Raw genomic sequence first — 24,414 nt, forward strand, 5'->3', positions numbered from 1 at the left:
AGTGTTGAAATTGCACAGTACACAGTGTGGATGTTCGGGGGTGGTGCAGCAGCCTTGGCTGGCGCTATTAAGGTAGGCAGCAGTCAATCAGGCCCCTGCTCCGTTAATTACACTGAGACTAGGAACTTTACCATGCGGGACCAACACACAAGTCACCTGAAACAGTGACCCCTGATACATTAAAAATGTCCCGATGGTGGTCACTTGACTAACAGGGACCCCTCAGTGATCCACAGCCCATCACAGGTCGGAAATATGAGTGGTGACCGTTAACTCAGGGCTATCTGTGCATATACTAATACTTGCATTTGATAAATTGGTCCAGACTCTAAAAAATTAAAATTAAAAAATATATATATTATAGATATTATCGTATTTGTATTCCAGTGCTCTACCTATGAATCCAATTAATTTATTGGCTTTTTTTCACAGCTTCTGTGCATTCTTTGATTGGTTTCAAATCGTTTGTTATTATAACTCCTAAGTCTTTTTTATGGTTTACCTTATCAAGTTGGACATTATCCATGCTGTAACTAGCTCTTACATTTTTCTTGCCAAAGTTTAGCACTTTACATTTATTAACATTGAACTCCATTTGCCAAACTTGGGCCCAGTAAAACAGTCGATCAAGATCTCTCTGAATTGCCTGCCTTTGTAGTGCTGTATCTGCTCTGTTACATACTTTAGTATCGTCAGCAAATTTTGAAATTTAACAACAATCCTTCATCAATATCAGTTATATATATTAAGAAAAGAATAGGACCTAATACTGAACCCTGCGGCATTCCACTTGTAACGTTTATCTAGTCTGACTCTTTTCCGTTTATTACAACTCTTTGCTTTCGTCCAGTGAGCCAATCTTCTACCCACCCGAGAACACTGCCACTGACACCATGTGCCTTAAGTTTCTGAAGGAGTCTTTTGTGTGGAATTTTGTCAAAAGCCTTTTGAAAACCAAGGTAAACATCAACAGATTTAGTGTCGTCATACATGCTCAGTATATCACTGAAAAAGTCCAGCAGGTTCGTGAGCCAAGAGCGATTATTACGAAAACCATGTTGCGAATCTTTGATGAGCTTGTTTGATTCTAAGTGTTTCACATACTTGTCTCTGATAATAGTTTCAAGCATTTAGCAAATCACCGATGTTATACTAATTGGGCGGTAGTTTTCTGGCTGTGCTCTGTTGCTTTTTTTTAATATTGGGGTTACGTTAGCAAGTTTCCATTCATGTGGCACTTTACTGCTCTTAAGTGATAAGTTAAAAAGTTCAGATGAAGGCTTTGATATTTCATTCTGTATTTCCTTCAAAACACGTGGAGATATTTTGTCCGGCCCTGGTGTTTCCTGCTCTTTTTATTTGCTAATTGCTAGGAGTACATTGCGATCACTAACTGTAATGTCAGTGATTATGTTGTCCACTTCTATAGGAATGGGGAAACAGCAGGAATCGTATCTATATTTTCTGTTGTAAATACTGACGCTAAGAAATATCAAGAATTTTCGCCATCATAGTTTCATCATAAGTGTGCTCTCCATTACATGTGATTAAGGGGCCGATTGTCGGAGTTATTACCTTTTTGTTTCTTATGTAACTGAAAAATTCTTTGGGATATGATTTACTGATACTTGCAATATGTGCCTCAAGGTTTTTCTTACTGCATTTAATTAATTTTTTGGCTTTCCATCGATGGGTATCGTATTTATTTTTATCTCTTTGACTCTTTGTGGTATTATGATTTTCATAAGCAAGATTTTTTGCTTCCAGGCAATGTTTAATGTCAGAGTTCCACCATTTGGGTTTAGAATTTTTGGCAGGCCTTCAGTTGCGCATTGAAATACATGACCTGACAGCACTGTTGAGAGTTTCTGTAAAATAATTCCACACGTCATTGATGTCAAAAGTTTCGGCAATAGGATGCCAGATACCTGCACCAAACAAATGACTTTAATTTCTTAAAATTTGCCCTCTTAAAGTCAGGGACTTTCTCGCAACTGGCCCTGACATTGTCTTCACTGATTTTAATGTTTAAAGTAACTGTGTGATGATCACTTGTACTAAATTCTTCTCCTACAATTACATTACTCACTACGTTTTCTGATGTGATTAAGACAAGATCTAGGATGTTAGCTCCACGTGTTGGATAATTTACAAATTGATACAAAGAACTTTCCTGCAAGTTTGTATATAGGTCTAACCCTGTGTGTGAGGAGAGCGCTTCTTCCCATTTTGGAACTGGTAAATTAAAATCACCAAATATTACAGTGCTTTGCATATACTGTAAGATATTTCACCAATTCGCTTGTAGATTTCATTATCGATGTTGAGTGGCTGACCGGGTGGATGATAAATTAACCCAAGTGTGATTTTATAGCAAGATTAATTTCTAAGCTGAATATAAATAGTGTCAATGTTTTCAATACATAGCTTGGTGATTATGACTGGATGAAATCCTGATTTAATACATAACAACACACCGCCCCCTGTTCGATTCTTCCATTCACTACTGAAAATGTGATAGCCTGGTAATTAAACTCTGCTAGATAATCTCTTTGCTCAGTATTTAGCCACGATTCTGTTATACCAATTATGTCTTACTCTTCAGTAAAAACAAGGGCCTCTAAATCAGAAAATTTATTACTTAGATTACGTGCATTTACAAGAAGAGCTTTAATGTGTTTTCCTTTCCTATGTGGGGAGCTTCCATTACTTACTGATTCATAGGATCATCTTACATCTGTGTTTGCCTCCCATGATGCCTGTTTTTTCTCCAGAAAAAACTTACTGCATCACTAAACAATGACCGAGATGGGCAGAACCAATGGCATTCAAGTGTAGTCCATTCGCAAATAGTGTTCGCTGCTCGTAAAATTGGTTCGATGTGTCAATGAACTCAACTCCTTCCTGCAGGCAAAGTGACCTAAACCTGTTATTTATACTAAATGCTTTATTGAAGAAGGTATTCCTTGGGAGTATTCCTGAAATTAAGATGTTGTTAGTTTTCTCCTTGTAGCATCATATGATCCTCCTGTACTTCTCTATCAGCTCCCTTGATCGGGTTTCCACGACACCTTTCGCACCTGTATGATATGTGCCTGATATGTCCCGGATTAGGATGTATGCAATAGGAAAACATTATTAATAAATGTCTTCAAATGTTTCACTTTGTTTTTGTTTGTCCTTTATATGAAAAGACATTTCTTAAATCAGGTAACAGTGGTGGTGGTGTTAATTGTAGTTATTGTAGCTGTAGAGTGACTGTAGCTGTAGAGAATAAGAAGAAATTAGATAGAAAACAGAATGAAGAGAGAGAGAGAGAGAGAGAGAGAGAGAGAGAGAGAGAGTCTTTCGCCAGGTGAAAGTTACACGGGTATGAAGGCTGGTCAAGGCCACTCACTTTGGTGAGCCTTGCCTCGGTCAGTTTCCCACCAACCACCATAGAAGGTGGATGTCTGTCCTCTCGTGATCAAAACATCTTCAGCCTGTGTAGATTTGGACAGGGGGTATGTGACCTAATAATTGGAGGGGAGGGAATTGCTTGTGGGCATGCCCATTATTACACAGACAATATTGGGGCATGCTCAGTACTATACATGGGGGAGGAGGATGCCCAGTACAACCCTGCCCAGGACTACGTGTGTGTAGTCTTGAGCAGGATTGAACTACCTACAGACAGAGAAATACAGTTCATTGTTGATTTGTTGCATACATGAAGGACTGGGAGTAATGGTTAACTCTTGTATTAGAGAGTTGGACAGAAAAGGGATAAGAGTTTGTTCGTAGATGGGTGCTACGCGAACGCTGTAGTGGTGGAGGAATGCAGACAGACAGTTCAGACAAGCAGTTACCATTGAAATAACGATAGTAAAGAAATAAAGATGCAAAAGTGTGGCAAGCAGACAGAGGTTGAAGGAAGCCAGTAAGAGGAGGAGAGTTAATGAAGCGAAAGGCTTTAACTCCACCTTGTTGAGATGCATGTGGGGAGCCTCTCCACACATGAGAGTTGTACTCTATACAGGGGCGAATAAAACCCGTGTATAGTGTCAACAACTGTGCTGTGGTAAAGAAGGGACAGAGTCAGCTTAGCACACCTACTCTCTTCCAAGTAGATATTACAAGACAGGTGATATGATCTTTCCAAAATAAATCCAGAGAGAAAGAAATCCCAGTTATGTTTGACGATGATGGAGCTTTGAGCTGGGTATTGTTAAAAATTTAAGGACATTCCTGGGAAAGATTCTGGAGGGTTGAATGATGTAAAAACTGAATTTTTGATGCAGTAAAAACAAGATTAATTTTACCAAATCATAGATATGAGCCAAGTCAGACATTAGGTGGGCCACAGCCTAATTCCTTGTTTGTTGAAAAAACTGCTAGGATGGGCGCAGAGCGAAGCAAATGGAAAGGTGAAAGGTGGAGTCATGAGCATATGAATGGATAAGGTTAGATGTACAGCTTAGATGGTCACTGACGAATAGAAAAAAGAGAGCTGGTGACAGAACAGATCCCTGAGGAACACCAGTGTTGATAGCTCTAGAAGAAGAAGAAGAACTGTGACCGTCTACAACCGCAGCTGTTGATCGACCAGAAAGGAAGCTATAGATGAAGGCACAAGTAGAATGATAGAAACTGTAAGAGGGCAATTTGGAAAAGATTTATGCCAGACTCGATAGAAAGCCTTTGAGATGTCAACTGCAATTGCAAAGCTTTCGCCAAAGTCCCGAAAGGAGGATGGCCCGGAATCTGAGAGGTAGATAAGAAGATCGCCAATGGAGCATCCCTGGTGGAACCCATACTGATGATCAGAAAGAAGGTTGTGATAAGAAAGGTGCCTTCAAATTTTTTTGCTAAGAACAGACTTTAGAAATACAGGATGTTAAAGCAATTAAGCGATACTTAGAGGACTGGGAATGGTCGCCTTCTTTGAGACAGGCTGAATAAAAGCAAACTTCCAGCAAGAAGGAAAGGAACAAGGTGATAGACAAAGGCAAAAGAGTTTACCTAGGCAGAGTATAAGCAATGAAGCACAGTCATTGAGGAGTAACAGGAGGGACCCCATCATGCCCATATGTCTTGTTAGTACTGAGGCCAGCGATGACAGAAAGTACATCATTTGAAGAAATCTTAAAGTCAGCTATGATGAAGTCAGAGAGGGGAAGTGATGGAGGAACTGAACCAGAATCGTCTAAGGTGGAGCTGGAGGAGAAAGTCAGAGCAAAGAGTTCTGCTTTATGAGTAGAAAATATAGCCACAGAGCCATCAGAGTGGAAAAGATGGGGGATGGATGACCAGGTAACGTTGTTAGAAAAGTTTTGGGCGAGGTGGCAGAAGGAGCGAGAAGAATTTGAGTTGGAGAGTTCAGAGCATGTAATACAAATATAATTATTTTTAGCAAAGAGAAGAACATGCCTAGCACGATTCTGGCCAGAAGCATTAGAGATGATATTCATGAAGGGGTGGGGGGTCAGCTCCAGGTACCTTTTATAGGCCTTCCTCTTGTGAACAGGATTAAAACAAGTGTGATTAAACCAAGTTTTTGTTTGCATAGTTACAAGATATGAGAAAGGAATGTATGCTTCCATGCCTGAGACAATAATCCCCAAGGAAAATCAAAGACTTGATGCTTGGGGCAAGCCAATTAGCAACTGCAAAGTGCCACATACGCCTCTTCTTAGGAGAGTCCACAGGCTGGGTAGCGTCGCATTGCGAGCCACAGCTCAGGCTGTGCTGGCCGTGCATCACCGCTAACTACTCCACCCCTAAGCAAACTTACGCATGGCGGTACGCAAAGACAGAGAGAGAGGGATTTTTTACTTTTCACCAGATGATGCCCTGGATGTTTATCTTCAAGTTTATAATAAACAAAAACAATTTTATTGTTTGTTTTTTCGTTTTCTCACTACTCCCCTACGTAACCTTACACATGGCCCTACACAAAGACAGAGAGATAGAGATTATTTTTTTTACCAGATGATGCCCTGGATGTTTATCTTCAAGTTTATAATAAACAAAAACTTATTTTCATTTTTTGCACATTACGGGTAATTGCGCAATCCACGGGTTAAAGATAGAAAAGATGTAGGCTTGTTCACTATGTGGATCAGTGAAAGGAAAGGAGAGACAAAGGTGGTGATGAACATTGAAATCACCTAGACTGGAGGATTCAAGCAAAGGAGAAATAGATAGGATGTGTTCCTTCTTAGAAGTGAGATAGCCAAAGAATATTTCATAGTTAGTAGAATTTTGAGATAGGTAAACAAAACATATACAGTTAGTCAGAGAATGACAGGAAAGCCGAAGCCAGGGAGTAAAGAATTCAGATGATTCAGGATCAGGAACATGAGAGCAAAGATATGTTGTTTCACACACACACACACATATATATATATATATATATATATATATATATATATATATATATATATCACATATATATATATATATATATATATATATATATATATATATATATATATATATATATATATATATAATCCCGCAAAGGGTGGCCGCGACAAAACGCCTCCAAGTCGCTCTGTCACCCACCATTTGACTACCCTCCCCCCAACCACCCCCTCTCCCTCATATACCTCTCAACTCCATCCCTCCACCTCATCCTCGGTCTACCTCTCCCTCTCCCTCCCTCCACCTCACCTACATACACCCTCTTAGTCAGTCTTTCATTCTCCATTCTCTTCACATGTCCAAACCACCTCAGTGTATTTCTCCTAATCTTCTCAACCACATCCACATCCACCCCACAGCGTTCCTTCACTTCTTCATTTGTCAACCTGTCCCTCCACGTCACTCCACATGCTCCTCTCAAGTAACTCATTTCCACTGCTCTCACTCTTGACTTGTTCCCCTCTTGCAAGGTCCATGCCTCGCTTCCATACATCAGGGTAGGGATCACAATACTATCATGCAGTGATTTCTTAACTTCCATACTCACCTCCCTATTTCTCATCACTGCTTTCAGTGTACCAACAACCTTCCTTCCCTGCTGTAAGCTTTCACGCACTTCATCCCCCAAAGTTCCATCCTTACTCATCACACTACCCAAGTACTTGAATGCACTCACATTCTCCATATCCTCACCATCCAACCTTACTGCACACTCTGTGACTTCATTCCTCTCAAACACCATAACTTTACTTTTGTTTACATTAACTTTCAGATTCCTCCTCCTACACACTGTCTCAAATTCATTCACCAAACCTTGCAACTCCCATTCATCTTCACTCAACAGTACAATATCATCAGCAAACAGCAACACTGGAAGCTTCCAAATCTCACCCTCATTCATTAAAGCCACCCCCACATCCACTGCCCTACCCTGCACCTTCTTTACAACCCCATCCATGTATATATTAAACAGCCATGGAGACATCACACAACCCTGTTTCAGTCCCACAATGAGATCAAAGAACTCACTCAGCTCACCATCCACTTGCACCGTAACCCTAGCTCCCTCGTACATACTCTTCACAGCACTCAACAATTTCCCCTCCGCTCCATATATTCTTAATACCTTCCACATACCTTGCCTATCTATTCTGTCATAAGCTTTCTCCAAGCCCATGAAGGAAGCGTACACTTTCCTTCCCTTCTCTAGATACTTCTCCACTAAACATCTTAGAACAAATATCTGATCTACACACCCTTTTCCCTTCCTAAATCCCCCTTGTTCTTCTCCAACTAGCTCCTTTGTCATATGCCTAACCCTATCAATGAGTATTCTACCATATATTTTACCAGTCACACTAAGTAGGCAAATACCCCTATGGTTACCACATACTTCTCTCTCTTCTTTTCCTTTGTATAAAGGAAGGAACAATTTTACCTAATTTCCAGTCCTCTGGTACCCTTCCCTCTTCCCAAGCCAATCTACACAACTTCCATATCCACTCCACAACAATCTCACCCCCATACCTAAGCATTTCACCACACACTCCATCAATTCCTGGGGCCTTTCCCAACTTAATGTTCTTCATAGCTTCCACTACTTCCGCCCTACTGATCTCTTCCTCCCTCCTCTCATCTCTTCTTCTCCCAGCCATTCCCCAACCACTTATACTCTCACTGCTCTCACTCTCCACATTCAACAAATCCTCAAAGTGCTCCTTCCATCTCCTCAGTTTCTCTCCCTTCTCCACCAACAATCTATTATTCCTATATTTCACACCCCTATTATTTCCCCTTTCACACTGCCTTACTTTCTTTACCTCTTTCCAAAACAATTTCTTACTCTCCCTCCATTTCACACTCAGATTTCTCCCAAACTCCTCATCCATTTTCTTTTTACTCTCCTTCACTATATATATATATATATATATATATATATATATATATATATATATATATATATATATATATATATATATATATATATATGGAGCCTCTGTGGTACAGTGGTAATGTGTGCATTTTCTTATACTGAAGAACGAGGGTTTGCGCCCCGCCAGGGTTATAAACTTTGGAAGTGTTCACCCGGCCATGTACTGCCTTGGTGGACACAAGGGGTGCTGTGGTTGAACCAGTGTCGCTTACTATAAAGTATACTTGCACCCAGTCGGCTTGCGAGGGCCGATTACACTTGGTTCACAGACTACACACACATCCAAAGCCACTCCAACATTACAATTACACTTACAATCACTTCTCACCCTACATACAATCTCTACCAGACAGCCTAAGCCACTTGGTAGAGATACATTGGCTGTATCGTCCCGACTTCGGTCGGGATAGGCCGGTCCTGCAGTGGATACTCAAACGGCTGATGATATATATCCTTCTATCTATCTATCTATCTATCTACATATATATACTGTATATATATATATATATATAGAGAGAGAGAGAGAGAGAGAGAGAGAGAGAGAGAGAGAGAGTACAACAGCCACATTTGATTCTGAAATGAGTATAGAGAAATAGGATGATACCGAGAAGGGCTTGCTATCAGGGACCTCAGACAACTGAGTCTCAGTGTGGAAGAGAGGGTGGGGTTTAGAGAAGAAGAGGTGGTGTCCAACAGAGAGAAGGCTTGAGGAAAGGCGACGAATGTTGCAGAAATGAAGTAGAAGTGAGGCAGACAGTGGCTTCATGAATCTTGCTTGGTCATCATCGGGAGATGGACGGATGATGGAGGATTTGATGGTCCACCCCCACCAGTGGACTCTGAGACTTTGTGCTAAGATGCCATTTTTTTTAATAGTGAATACGAAGTGCAGTGTGTAATGTGTGCGTAGTTTGGTTTTGACAGTTAGAGGAACTGGTATTGTTGAGCATACTGGCCTACTCTCTCTGTTACTGAAACAATGAAACAGTTCAGCAAAGGGGGATGATCAGAAACTAGTCCCGAGGGCTGGTGAAACGGGAGCTCCAGTTCTGGGTGCCACCAGAATTCCATCCACTTTTGGAAGTACTGCCCTACTTGACTGGTGCTACAGTCTACTCCCTGTCAAATACAGGGAGTAGACAATCTACTCTCTGTCAGGTATAAGTACAGTACAACATAATGCCACAGTTATGGATAGAACACAACCCAGCATGGCAGGTATGGACACTGTTCAACACAACACAACACAGCAGGTGTGGATACAGTACAAAAGTATAAAGTGCTGAGAGAGCTCATACCTCCGCCAATGCCAATGCCATTAAAAGGATCCGGATCCAGATCCGCATATATAAGATCTACATTCGGATCTGCCTCAAAGTTAATCATTTCTTTCTTCGTTGATGGCCCATCTTTCCATAAAATTTCATTGAAATTCATTGAGAACTTTTGGAGACATTGTGCGGAATACTCCGGTTTCGGATCCGCCTGAAAATTTAATCATTTCTTGCTTGGCCCATGGCACACCCTCCCACAAATTTAATCAAAATCCATTCATAACTTTTTGAGTCATCCCAGATCCGAATCCGTGGATGTAGGATCCGGATCCGGATCAGCCCCAAAATTTAATCAGTTCTTTCTTGGTCCATGATGCACCTTTCCACAAAATTTCTTTGAAATTCATCGAGAACTTTTGAAGATATTGTGCGGGATACTCTGGATCCTGATCCTGATCCAACCAAAAATTTAATAATTTATTCATTCACTAATGGCCCACCCTTCCACAAAATTACATCAAAATCCATTCATAACTTTTTGAGTAATCTTGCTAACAGAAAGACAGACAAACCAACACACAAACCAACACCGGGTAAAACATATACCTCCTGGCCGAGGTAAACAACACAGCAGGTATGGACACAACCCAAAACAACACAACACCACAGGTGGGAACACGACACGCAAAGAAACAAAGCATAGCACAACACAACAGGTTGGGACACAACATAGCACGACACAAAAAACACAGCAGATGGACAACACAGTACAACAGGAAAGAGGGAATCATACCTTGGCCAGCTGGGTGTCGCTGAGGTGGGTGCCGAGGAAGGTGTCAAGGCGCCGCAGCTCACCCATGATGTCTGCCTTGAGGTCCTCATAGAATACCAGGTGTAGGTTGGGGTGCTCCCGCTGCTCCCACGCCTCCTTCACGTGAACCCAGTACGGATCGTACACCACTGATGAAAACACCCGTGTAAACATACGCAGTTATAAAATCCATAGTGTGTGTGTGTGTGTGTGTGTGTGTGTGTGTGTGTGTGTGTGTGTGTGTGTGTGTGTGTGTGGGTGGGTGGGTGGGTGGGTGTGGGTGGGTGTGGGTGTGTTTTTCTTTGTTTATTAACTTGACTCAGGCAGTACCCTAAAAATAGCTCATTCTATATTTTCGTTGACATTTTTATCTATCTATCTATCTATCCATCCATCTATCTATTTATTTATTTATTTACCTGTCTATAACATATGCACTTCTCAAAGCACAGATGATGAAATAGAAGCATTCTGTGATGACATCTCCCTGGTTATGGAAGAAGAATAGATCATATATACTATACTCATGGAAGACTTCAAAGCAGAAGTTGCAAATCGAAAAATGAAGGACCATCTATCTATCTATATACCTAGGCTGCTTCCCCCAAGCAAAGGGAGGTAGCCAAGACAGGACGACACACTCCTTATTTACTCATCCACTCAAACACATTCATTCGCGTCTTAGCCCCAAAGGGGAGAAGGGACAGATCCTCACTGCAACACACCACACGAGGGTCAACTGCGCAGTGCAATCAGTGACATCCACAGCAGGGCCCGACAGCAGAGTTGGTTTACCCATCCAACATCATAATAGACCCATCCCCTTACCCGCACTTGACCTGATTAGCTGATCAGACCAAATGCGGGAGAATATCCCCTCAGGGTTGCATCATCATTTATTCATTCACAATTTCTCTCCATTTATATCTGTCATGCACAGCCACTCTTCCTTGCTCAACAGACATACCTCTCACATCCAACGCTCTCTTCACACTGTCCATCCATCCTATTCGTGGTCTCCCTCTCAGCCTTACACATCTCACATCAGATCTAGTTATCTTTTTCATCAATCGCTCATTATCCATTCTCTCCATATGCCCAAACCATCGCAACACTCTCTGCTCAACTCATTCAGCCATCTCCCGAACAACTCCAGTTCTTCTTGGCACTTCTTCATTTCTCACTCGATCCATACGTGTCACTCCACACATACTCCTCAGACACCTCATCTCCATTACATTCAAATTTTTCCTCTCTGCTACACCCATATTCCATATTTCAGCCCCATATAATGCAGTCGGTACCACAACACCCTCATACAGCCTTCTTTTTACATCCATTCTAAGCAAACATCTAAACACCTTTTTCATTCCTCCCAGCACCTTCCCTACTTCATTCATTCTAAAGTTCAGTTCTGCATCTATTCTTCCATCCACAGCAACATGTGACCCTAAATATTTAAAACACTCTACCTCCTCAAGCAACTCACCATTCAAAACTATATTCATCCTCCTACCATCTACCGACCTCGTCCACTTCAGCACTTTACTCTTATTCTCATTTACCTTCAATTTCCTCCTTTCACACACCCTTTTAAACTCCTCGACCAACTGTCTTAATCTCTCCTCTGAATCAGCCACCAGTGCAGTATCATCTGCAAACAGCAGCTGCTTCAAATTCCACTCTCTATCATCAACATTCACCAGACTCAGACCTCCACCTAAAACTCTTTCATTCACCTCCCTTACAACACCATCCATATAAATATTAAACAACCAAGATGACATCACACATCCCTGCCGCAGTCCCACTCTCACTGGAAACCAATCACTCACAATATTTCCCACTCTTACACACGCTCGGCTATTTACATAAAAACTTTTCAACTCTTTTAGTAACCTACCATCAAGTCCATACAATCTTAAAGCAGTCCACAAAGCCTCCCTATCAATTCTATCACATGCTTTCTCTAAATCCATGAATGCCCAAAACACATCCTTGTCTTTCGCTAAATACTTTTCACACATTTGTCTCAGCAAACACCTGATCCATGCATCCCAACCCTCTCCTAAAGCCACACTGATCATCACCAATCACTCCCTCTGTACCCTCTCTAACTCTATTAATTAACACTACCATACACCTTACCTACAACACTCAACAGACTTATAACCCTAAAGCTAGTACATTCATATTTATCACCCATGCCTTTATACAACGGGACCACATAAGCACTTGCTCAGTCACTTGGCACCTTATCTTTCACAAAGCACACATTGAACAATCTTACCAACCAGTCAACAATAGTCGCTCAACCACCCTTCAGGCATTCCACAGCACTCCCATCCATACCTGCAGCTTTCCCTTTTTTCATCTCCATTACTGCCTCCTGTACTTCCTCCTTCGTGATCAAAGAATCATTCAACTCTCCCAAATTCCTTGCACCCTTCCATCCGCCACAATCTCAGCCACTCTTTCCTCCTCTACATTTAATAATCTTTCAAAATACTCTGCCCATCTCTTCCTTACTGCTGTATGGGAAAATTCAGAGTAGGAGAGAGGACTGACAGAGGTAAAATTGTGGTAAATGTTGCTGAAATGTATAAAATGAGAATAATGAACACATTCTTCCACAGAAGACAGGGAGAAAATAAACCTAGAGAAGCCCAGATGGAGAAACAAAGAACTAAATGAACTTCATTATAGCAGATAAGAACAACGCGATCACAAATGTCACAGTTAAAGTAAATATAGATAATGCCCATTGAATGATGGGTTACACAGCCTGATTCAGTTTCAGATGTGAAAGGCAAACTCCTTAAAAATAACAATGTATGCTTAATAAAAGTAAGCTAAAACAAAGTTGCGTTTCAGTTAGAAATAAAAACGATTTTAGGCTCTACGTTATACTGAGTCTGACACTGATGGGTTAAATGACTGCAGGGAAAGCTAATACAACCACAACCAACAAATATTAAGAAATAACCCCCGAACTCATGACAAGAGGAGAGATGAAAGTAAAACAAAGAAAGACGAAACAGAAACCAGACAGAGAAGAAAAACGAAAGAGAAACATAGTTCAAATAAAAGAAAAAAAAACATTAAAAAAGAAAAAAAAAATGAATGAGATCCAAAGCAAAATGGCACTTAGAAAGCAACACATTAAATCAATGAAAGACAAAAATGGTGAAATCAATAAACGCAGAGAGAATGTGGTGAAGAGAACTGAAGAAATGTACAATGAACTGCATGCATCAAAGACAATAGTACCAACAACAAACATTACAGCTGGCATAAGTGAAACACCAGAGGAAACACCGGATGGAGTAAACTTTTCTCTTAAATGTGTGAGAAGAGGAAAGGCCCCAGAATAAGATGAAATAATAGAAGATTTACTGTAGGATGCAGGAGCAGAAGCTCAAAACCAGCTCGCTCACTTATTTACACTGTGTATGAAGACAAGAAGAAACTATCTTCATAGACCTGCGGCAAAACTATTGCAGGCAATTTTAAAAAGTTTCTTTGAAACTCATATAATATTAGATTTATTTTTTTTTAAATGCCTCCTTACTGTAGGGCCCAAATTGAAATTTGCTAAATAATGAGCTGATGATATAACTGATACAACAGGTGGCATGTCAAATGAACTTAAACTTTCAAGCTCAACAACTTTGTATTTCATAAAGTTGCTGAAATGCTTCATTATGGTCGAAATTGTAAATCGTCTAATAGTCATCCGATGTGTCAGCTAACCTAAAAGCTGACATATAAATCAACTCAAAAATTTCAAGCCGAGCAACTTCGTATTTCATAAGAATATCGCTCGAGCTCTCCAAGAACAGATATTTGAATTTCCCTTGAAAGAGGGAGAAAAAGAAGAAAGATCCTCAGGTGTACCACTCACAGACCTGTCGCTTTACTGCAGGTAAAAATTCCCCAAACATGGTGTAATGAAATAGTTATTTTACTTTACAAAGTTAGTAATTGTCGACCTATTAGCTTATTATCAACTATTTACAAACTCTTCATTAATATCCCAACAAACAGACTAACAAGAAATTTGGAAGAAAATCAGCCTTATGAACAGGCAGGATTCCGAAGAAGGTAGCCTATTCAACTACTAATCATCTACACACAGTGAATCAGCTGAAAAAACTACAGATTATAATAAACCATTGTGCTAAGATTTTGTCAATTACGAAAAGACTTTTGACTTAGTGGAGAAATAGCAATTGTAAATTCATTGCAGGAGCAAGGAGTAAACGAGAATATTGTAAAATTGCTTGAAAACATAAACCATGATGGAACTGCCACAGTTAAGTTACATAAAGACACGGAAAAAAAATAAGTCTGAGAAGGGCGAGCGTCTAGGAGATCCAATATCACCAAAATTATCTACAGTATCCCTTGAAAGGATCTCCAGATAGCTAGACTGGGAAAACACTGGAGTAAAATTGATGGAGAGAGGTTAAACTATTTCAGATTTGCAGATGACATTGTTCTAATCTATGAAACAGCAGACACTGCAAGAAATGTTAAATGATGAAAACAAATAAAGTCTTAGAGTAGGGCAAAAGATGAACCGGAGTTAAACTAATGCTTAATCTAAATAGGTTACACCAAAGAACATCATCAAAATAAATGATGAAACTTTTGATGGAGCTGAGGGTTTCAATATTCATGATCAATCAAGAAAGGGCAAACGCCGTGGGGTGCATAGTTTCACTCATCCTCCGACTCCACCCACACGGGTCCCTCTGTGCAACCCTCCAGGCAGCAACTGTTCCCCCTCTAAGAATCTCCCGAAAGGAGTGATCGACCTGATCCAGCCATGAGTTACGTGGTCTTCCCCTTGGCCTCCTCCATCCTGGGTTAACTCGTTCAGAGATCACCCAGTGTGCATGATCAGCCTCAGGAAAGCGGGCCACGTGCCTATACAGATACACTTGGCGTTGACGCATTATGTGAGTAATAAGTCTCAATTCAGTCTCACAGAGTAGTAGCTCATTATGCACACGGTTGCAACAGCGATATCCCATGATCCTGCAAAGACATTTAGTACCAACAAGCCAATTCTCTGCTTCAAGTCACTGTTTAATGTCCATGTCTCACAACCATAAAGCAAGACAGGGAGCACCAGCGGACTGAAGATGCAAACTTTCGTCCTTCTATACAAATAACGACAGTGCAAAATAATCAAAATGAGTGAATCCATATCCCCGTACGCCACACCAGTGCGACGAGAGATCTCACTGTCTGATCTACCGTTGTTACGGGTCACACTACCAAGATAAGTGAATCTTTTCAAGATTTCTTTATTCTCACCACATGCTTAGGCAGACTGAACTGCTTCATCCAAAAACCCACCAAATGCCTGGACCTTGGTCTTGGCTCAAGAAACCTTTAGGCCCAGTGGCTTTGGATTCTCATGAAATTCCTTGAGGACACTCAGAACTACAGTGTCTCCAGCAATTGCACTAGGATAACTGCATCATCAGTAAAGTCAAGGTTTGTAATCCTGAAATTGCAGACTGATACCCGAAAGTGATTTCGACTCACAGCCTGGTCGAGTACCCAGTCCATACAAGTGTTGAAAAATGTGTGAGCATGGCCACGTTCCTGTCTTACACCAGAACTTACTGGGAAGAAGTCAGATGTTGCCCCCCTCCTCCCCATATCTCAATGTTTGAGTAGAAGCCAGCAGTCAGTCGGATTATCCCTGCGGAGATCCCTTAGACTCACAGGAGTTTCTATAGTACCTCCCTGTTTACTGAGTCAAATGCCTTCTTGAGATCAACAAAGGCTACACGCAAACCTTGTCAAAACTCAAGGCAGCGTTCCACAAGAACTTGAAGAGCTAGGATACAGTCAACAGTAGACTTCTTGGGCATGAATCCGGATTGCTGAGGCCTCTGGATCTTTAGCAAATGGTCCCGGATATGCATCAGAAGAATGTGAGCAAAACTTTGCCTGGCACACTGAGCACTGTAATACCATGGTAGTTACTACAGTCACACTGGTCTCCTTTTCCTTTCTAGATAGAGGTAACCAAACCCTTTGTCCAGTCAGAAGGAACAATAACAGTCTGCCAAACGTCTTCTATGACTGCATGTTACCCCCTGATCATGGCTTCGCTCTCAGCTTTGATCAATTATGCTGGGATGTCACAAACTCCAGCTGCTCTACCAATTTTCAACCTAGCCACTGCCTTCTTGATTACATCTAGAGAAGGCACGACTTCGTCAGTTGGTGGGACAACAATCTATGGTTGTGCACCAGCCGACAGAAGCTCTCCACTGGGAGGTTCAGCCATATACAGCTGTTCAAAGTACTCAGCCCAACGAGCTCTATGGTCACTTGCCCCTGACACGAGTCATCCATCTGCTGTCCAAACAGAGTTAGCATGAGAGCTGGGTCTGGAATGGAGCTACTCCAGGGCGCTGTAATCAAGTCGAAGGTCATTTGCATGAAAACGGCCTTCCACCTTTTCAGCAGTTTGCCTGACATACCTGCCTTTGTCCCTTCTCAGTGAAACTAACACCTGTTGAGCCAGAAGTCTGTGCTATTCCCAAACCCCAGCCAGTGTGACAGCATGAGTCTCCTCAATAGCGGTCAGTGTCCCTTGCGAGATGAATCCCCTCCTTGATCTCGGGCAGTCTCCAGTACACTCATCAGCTGTTGCCAAGGTAGCATGCTTAAAGGTATCCCATCGTTCAACTAGATCCTCAACAGTACTGAGCACTGCAAACCGATCTGAGACTACCACTGGATACTCATATGCACACTCCTCATCCCTGAATTTCTCAAGATAGAACAGTTTTTGGTGGCATCTTGTGAATCTCTCAGTTCTGATTTGTAGCCTTAGAGTAGCAACAAGTCTGTGATCAGTAGCAAAGAACTCTGCACTCCTAAACCCTGCAGTTTTGAAGGATCCTCCAGCGAGTACTAACAAGAATGTGATCAGCCTTCTAAGCAACCCATCCGGTATTGGGATACCAAATCAAGGGGTGAAGATTTGGCTGCTGGAACCAGGATCCAGCAGTTCTTACCTTAAGGGATTTTGCAAAATCCCCAAGGTAAGAACTATTGGAATTCTTGGTTGCCGAGCCATGGGAACCTACACAATCACTGTAGCCCTCCCTGTCAGTGAGAGTAACTACATGAAAGTCACCCAAGACCAGGAGTGTATCCCGTGAGGGGCACTGTTCCACAACAGAGTCAAGTTTGGTGTAGAATAGCTCTTTCTCTTCAAGATCATTCACCTCAGTTGGAGCAACCACTGCAATAGGAGAGATGAAGCCCAAGGAGTGCTTCAGTCTCACCACCATTATACGATCATCAACCGGACTAACCCTGTCGACACAAGGCAAAGTGAGCAGCAATTGCCACAGTGACACCTCTAAGATGGGCACCATCGTCACAGCCAGCCCAGTAGTATGTGTAGCCATCACTACTGATCTCACCATACCCGAGTCACCTCACTTCGGAGAGTGCAGCTATGCTGACCCCCAACCGTCCCACAAAGGCAGTCAACCATCTTTTGAAAGGCCCTCATCTGCATTGCCTTACAAAGGTTAGACCTGTGCTTGGAACCTCGGGCTCACATGTCCTCTATTCCACCACAATGTGATCAAAAGAAGGGCCTAGGCTAGGGGTCCCCCCCCCCTCCATCATCCAGTTGCTTGGGTCCCACAGGCTTTACCCAGCAATCATCATGGTGGGTGCCAGCATGACAGGGCCGAAAAAACCCTGCCAGGCCAGCGCCTGAGGGAGGACCTCCCGGGAAATTTGGGTCAGGGTCAGGCAACAAGCACTGACCCCTATCCCTCTTTCTTGTTAAAAGCGAAGTTGTTTTTTACAGGGAAGGGACGCGAACCCAACCCCAACCTTCCAAGTCAGGAGAGGGCTCACCACCAGCCTATGGGCAGGGGCATGGAATCCCTGAGTTTGCCTATCCAGGTTTTACCTCAGAGTTTTCCTTCTCCTAGTTGGATTGTCAAGCATGGCTAACAAGGTCCACCTACCCTACTTGATGGCCATTGGAATAAATTGCTCATAAATTGCTCATCCCCCCCTTTGGCAGGTTTTGTTTATCATCCTGTCGGGTGTCAGTCACACTCTGCACTAGCCTAGACCAGCGGGGGTGCCGGTTTAGTCGACGACGATCTGACCATGAAAAAGGTAGTACTGGATTACATGGTACCGGTAGCAGAAGAGTTTGACCTGACTCGGGGTAAATACTACAAATACTGAAAGACCATGAAAACATAATAAAAAGATGCGTTACAACCGAATGAAAAGATTTTGATAAACATAAAGACGTCGTGAAAAGTAGCTTGTCAGTATGAATGACAAGAAAAGTAATTAACGAAAGTTTAATCCCAGTTATGACGCATGGTTGTGAGACCTGGAAACTGACAAAATCAGTGGCAAAACTTCTAATTCGTTTTGAAAGAGCAATGGAAATTTCAGTGTTGGGAATATCTTTGAAACACAGGAAGAGATCAGCGTGGGTGAGAGAGCAGACTAAAGTCATACACATTGTATAAGTTATAAAAGAACAAAAATTGAGGTGGGCAGATCATGTAGCAAGGTTATTGGATAACCGATGGTGCAATAGCCTTACTGATTGACTCCAAGAGATTGCAGGAGCAGCAGAAAAATGCCAGACATGATGTGAAGAGATGAACTAAGGCAAAACCTGGAAAAGATTGTCTCAGTCAAGGAATTCGTGGAAAACGATTGGGGGAGACCTTTGTTCAGCAGCGGACTTGCAGTGGCCGATGATAATATATATATATATATATATATATATATATATATATATATATATATATATATATATATATATATATATATATATATATATATATATATATATCGTAGGAAGATATCGATAGATAATAATTATAACCATGGAGGCATAACACATCCCTCTTTCAGTCCAATACTCAAGTCAAAGGACTCGGTCAGTCAGCGCCGGACTAATTCATAAGTAGATATTAGATTCACTTCAGCTTAAAGCAGGGGTTCTCATCCTTGGCTTGGCAGGAAGTTTTCGAGGGGGCACTTAGATAGCTGACGAAAATATATTAATATTGCTGAGAGAGAGAGAGAGAGAGAGAGAGAGAGAGAGAGAGTACGACGGTTCATAGATGCGTGTATCATGTTGGTTCACTTTCAAACAGAAGCCGTGAGTGAGGAGGAGTGTACTGTCTCCTAGAGTCAGCTAACCGCGACTGTTGCACGTATTTGTTGCCCTACTGCCTCAAAATGTCTCCACAGTTCAAACACTACCACTCGTATAGAAGATATGAAGGTCACGGAGTTGCCATTTACACACACAAATCACACCCACAAACGGAAGTGATTCTAAATTCTACTCTGGAAGAGGTCGCGTGCAGAGTAAAATTTAATAACACGTATCTGTCTATTTGCTCTCTGTACTGTCCTCCACATGGCCCCATTGATAGTGATGCTTTAAATTCACTAGTGGAACATCTGCCTGGAAATAAGTTAGTGTTGGGCGATTTTAACGCCCATCACTATCAATGGGGTAGCTTGAGGATTGATGGTCGTGGGGAGTAAGTAGCCGACCTAATACTACAGTCCAACCTCTGTCTTCTGAACGATGGTAGAGCAACTCGTGTAGATGATCGTACTGGTAACTTATCGGCCATTGACTTATCTTTGGCCTCCCCTGGTATACATCAAGATCTCTCATGGGACCCTTACGACGACTCCTTGGGAAGTGATCATTTACCCATCTGTCTTTCTTATACACGCGACATCATTTCGGACCCTCCACCTCCAAAATTTAACTATAAGAAAGCAGATTGGGGATCCTTCTCAAGGATCGCCAATTTAGATATATCTGGGGAGACCATAGATGTTAAGGTCGAAAATATAACTACTTCCATATTACACGCAGCTGAGGCTGCTATTCCCAAGACTTCTACAGTTCATGCGAAGCATAGAGCACATTGGTGGACACCGGATTGCCGACAAGCATTAAGAAAACGCAATAGGAGATACAGGATTTTTGATAGTCAGCCCACTGAGGAAAATTTTATTGCATACAAACAGGCACGGGCTGAGGCAAGGAGAATAATAAGAAGGGCTAAACGTGACTCCTGGCGGTCTTTTGTGTCCACGGTGACTCGTAAAACACCTTTACATAAAGTCTGGTCCACTATAAGATTATTAAATAATAAACGCCCATACTTCCCTGTCACCACCTTGCAGGTGAATAACACCACCTATGACGAGCCTGTGGACGTTGCTAACATCCTCGCCAGGAGTTTTTCTCATGTAAGTAGCTCAGCCAATTATGACCCGCGTTTTCAACATCATAAACGCACGGCTGAGCTACAGATATTAGACTTTGCCACAGAAGACATAGACTCCCCGTACAATCAAGAGTTTACGCTAGATGAACTGCTCCTTGCCCTTAAATCCTGTAAAGACACCAGCCCTGGACCAGACACCATCACGTACGGAATGATCCAGCATCTTAATCAGGACAACCTGATTAAGATGTTAGCATTGTACAATGAGATTTGGGCGTCTCGAACGTTCCCAAACTTATGGCACTTTGCGCACGTCATACCGATACCCAAAGAGGCTGGTCGTCTTATGAATCCCACTTCATTTCGTCCTATTGTGTTGACTTCTTGTCTATGTAAGGTCATGGAACGTATGGTTAACAATAGGCTTCTTTTTGTTTTAGAGTCGAAGAATTTGTTAAATGATCAACAATGTGGCTTCCGTAAATACAGAAGTTCACTAGATCATTTAATGAATTTAGAGCATTGTATTGCAGAGGCATTTGCCAATAAAGAATTCATGATAGGGGTGTTCTTGGACATCCATAAAGCCTATGACATGACCTGGCGACACGGTATACTAATGAAGCTCTATGCTTATGGTTTAAGAGGAAATTTGCCTATTTTTGTTTCAAATTTCTTAAGGGACAGGACTTTCTCTGTCAAATTACCCCGTAACGTAACATCGGATATATTTATCCAGGAAAACGGGGTGCCGCAGGGAAGTGTGCTTAGTCCTACTTTATTTAGTATTATGATCAATGATATTCTGTCATCAGCTCCCATCCCGAGGAATCTTAAATACTCGCTCTATGCTGACGATTGTGCAATATGGCACTCTTCCCGTAATGCACAATTTTCGGCTGGACGGATTCAAGCAGCCCTTGACTCCGTCCACCAATGGGCCTTGCAGTGGGGATTTAAGTTTTCCGTCCGTAAGTGTGCCGCTGTAGTTTTTACAACTCGTAACGTCCCCGATTTGCGTTTATTTTTGGATAATAAAGCGGTACCTTTTCAAAATTCTGTAAAGTTTTTGGGCCTCCACTTTGATCGCAGAATGAATTTTAAACTTCACGTTAATACTTTGCTTGCTCGTTGTGATAAACCACTAAATGTCCTTAAGTACCTAGCGGGTACTACATGGGGTGCCGACAGAAAGTCTTTATTAATGGTGTATAAGTCCCTTATTCGATCGAAGCTAGACTATGGCGCACAGGTGTATGGTTCGGCATCTGATGCCACGCTGAAAGGATTGGATGTGTTGCAGAATAAATGCTTGCGAATGTGTCTTGGAGCTGTTCGGTGTACCCGTGTAGCTCGTATGGAAGTGGAGGCGAATGTGCCTCCCCTCCGTATTCGCCGTGACCACCTGGCATTATCGTATGGGTTAAGAACATTAAGGAAAAGTAATATCGGCAATGTGGCCTGTACCCCCCTGCGTCAATACCACCACCTTCTGCGGGGGGTGCGTCGGCCACTTGCCGCTCGCCTCCACTTACTGACTCAGGAGCTTGGTGTGGACCCCAGTGACTGTGACAAGTTGGTGCTTAAAAATATAGCGCCTTGGGAGCCGCCCAGCTTTACAGTGGATGTATCATGGCTCCCAGCACCAAAGGCCAAGGCGCCGGAGGCGGAGGTCCACCACTTGTTTCGTAACATCATTGTTCGTCACTTGGGGTCCCATCAATTGTACACCGACGGCTCCAAGTCGAGTGAATGTGTGGGTGCAAGTGTGTGGTCGACTGAATGTGCCCTCAGGTATCGGTTGCCGACTCATACATCTGTGTTTACTTCAGAACTTTTTGCTATTGACAAAGCCATAGACTATGCTCTCAATTCTAGGCATGACTCATTTGTCATATTTTCAGATTCAAAATCAGCCCTTCAGGCAATTGCATCTTGCACTATGGACTCTCACGAGATCCAGGGCCGCATCGTTAATAAGTTGCATTCATGCAACAAGTCATTCACGCTGATCTGGGTGCCTGGTCATTGTCGTATCTACGGCAATGAGCAGGCTGACTTACTTGCAAAGTCGGCTGTAGAGCTCGAGGAGGCTTGGGACGTTCCTCGTGATCTACGGTCGAGTCTCTCTCTCGGAAAGAAATCAATAAATCTTCTGTGGCAAGGTCAGTGGACCAGACTAAATATTCCAACTTGTAAGCCGTACCTGCGCGACTGGGACACTGCCAACTGTCCCAGTCGCCTAGAAGAAAAAGTGTTGGCACGGTTACGGCTGAATGCCACCATTTTAACCCACATTAAACCATATATGGAAAGACGCTTCCCACCGCACTGTGACATCTGTAATGCGGTGTTATCTATCAGTCATATCATCCTGCGCTGTCGGCGATTTATTAGTGAACGTGCTTCACTTATAAATTACTGCGGCGCAGTAGACGTCCCCTTCACCCTTTCCACCATCCTGGGTGATGGGGACATTGTTATGACTGATAAATTGATGGCTTTCTTGAGAGAGACCGGACTGATCAGAGTGATATGACTTTTTTACTGTGTGGTTATGGTTTTTAGGAACAGTAAATATGTATATATTGTAATATTAATTAGGGTTAACAGTTGACATATTTTAAATAGTTCCTCCTCCCACCGATCTATTTCTAATATAGATGTCCCCTACATTAAGCCAAGTTCCTCGCCTGACAGTCACCAGCTGATGAGTGCAAGTGTGCAATATAGGAAGGTATTGGGCACTTGCAGTTGATAGTCGTCTGCTGGGCGAGGTTCTTCACTTTTTGTACAAATTATGTAAATACATTATACAATCTCGCTTAAGTTATTCTAATTAGGGACGACAGCTGACGTATATGGAAATGTTCCTGACTCGTCTGGTTCCCTTTCATATATTGATGTCCCCTATATTAGGTTGTGCCTCGACTGATAGTCACCAGGTGATGAGTGCAGGTATGTAATGTAGAAAGGCATTACATATCTGCAGTCGATGGTGTTCTCTTGGTCGAGACTTTCTGAATATTAGTGTAGGTCTAGTTAATTGTCTCTTAGGATTTAGTATAGGTTAGCGATTTGTCTGTTAGGTGGTTAGTTTTAGGGTCTTTAAATTAGGTATTTTGTTTATAAGTAATATAAGGTTAAAAATATAGAAAAATAAATAAAAATAATAAAAATAAAAATACAAAAAAATAATAAAATAAAAATTATTATATATATATGTACGTGTGCATGAAAGTGTGTATGTTCATATGCATGGATATGTGTATGTATGTATGTATGTATATATATATGTTTGTATATATATGTATATATATGTCAATATATATACATATATATATTTGCCTTAATGACCAGAGGCTCCGGCCTCAATGGTCGATAGGCACAAAAAAAAAAAAAAAAAATTAATGAAGTATGTTCATAACATTTCTAATAGTGCTTCGTGTTTTTGATAGTACGATAGTATTTTAATAGTATTTATGCTTTATGCTAATAATTTTTTTTACATTTGTATTGATTATCAATACTTAGTGATGTTATAGCATTCTGGAAACTCTTGTTTCTGACTGCGGTTGTATGCATGGCTACTCAGAAGCTAATCTTAGACTGTACTGGTATTGGCGGAGGCATGTACTCTGAGTGCTTAATAGTTACTGTTTATTATTTTGATATTGGTGGTAATATGATTAAAGCTGTTTC

The 24,414-nt window shown here is 41.8% G+C and overlaps 1 protein-coding gene across 1 annotated transcript in view; it reads right to left on the bottom strand.

Annotated features, from left to right (window-relative positions):
• LOC145412387 (sulfotransferase 1A1-like) overlaps positions 1-24,414 on the bottom strand; it is a 257,463-nt gene that overhangs the window by 42,792 nt on the left and 190,257 nt on the right. The window contains exon 6 of the mRNA XM_080282275.1: positions 10,406-10,572. Coding sequence (XP_080138401.1) covers positions 10,406-10,572 — 167 coding nt within the window. The remainder of the gene's footprint in view (positions 1-10,405; positions 10,573-24,414) is intronic.

This window comes from Coenobita brevimanus, chromosome 93 (genome assembly GCF_032717465.1).
Source record: "Coenobita brevimanus isolate Jiangsu-jjx chromosome 93, ASM3271746v2, whole genome shotgun sequence".
Taxonomy (NCBI): domain Eukaryota; kingdom Metazoa; phylum Arthropoda; class Malacostraca; order Decapoda; family Coenobitidae; genus Coenobita; species Coenobita brevimanus.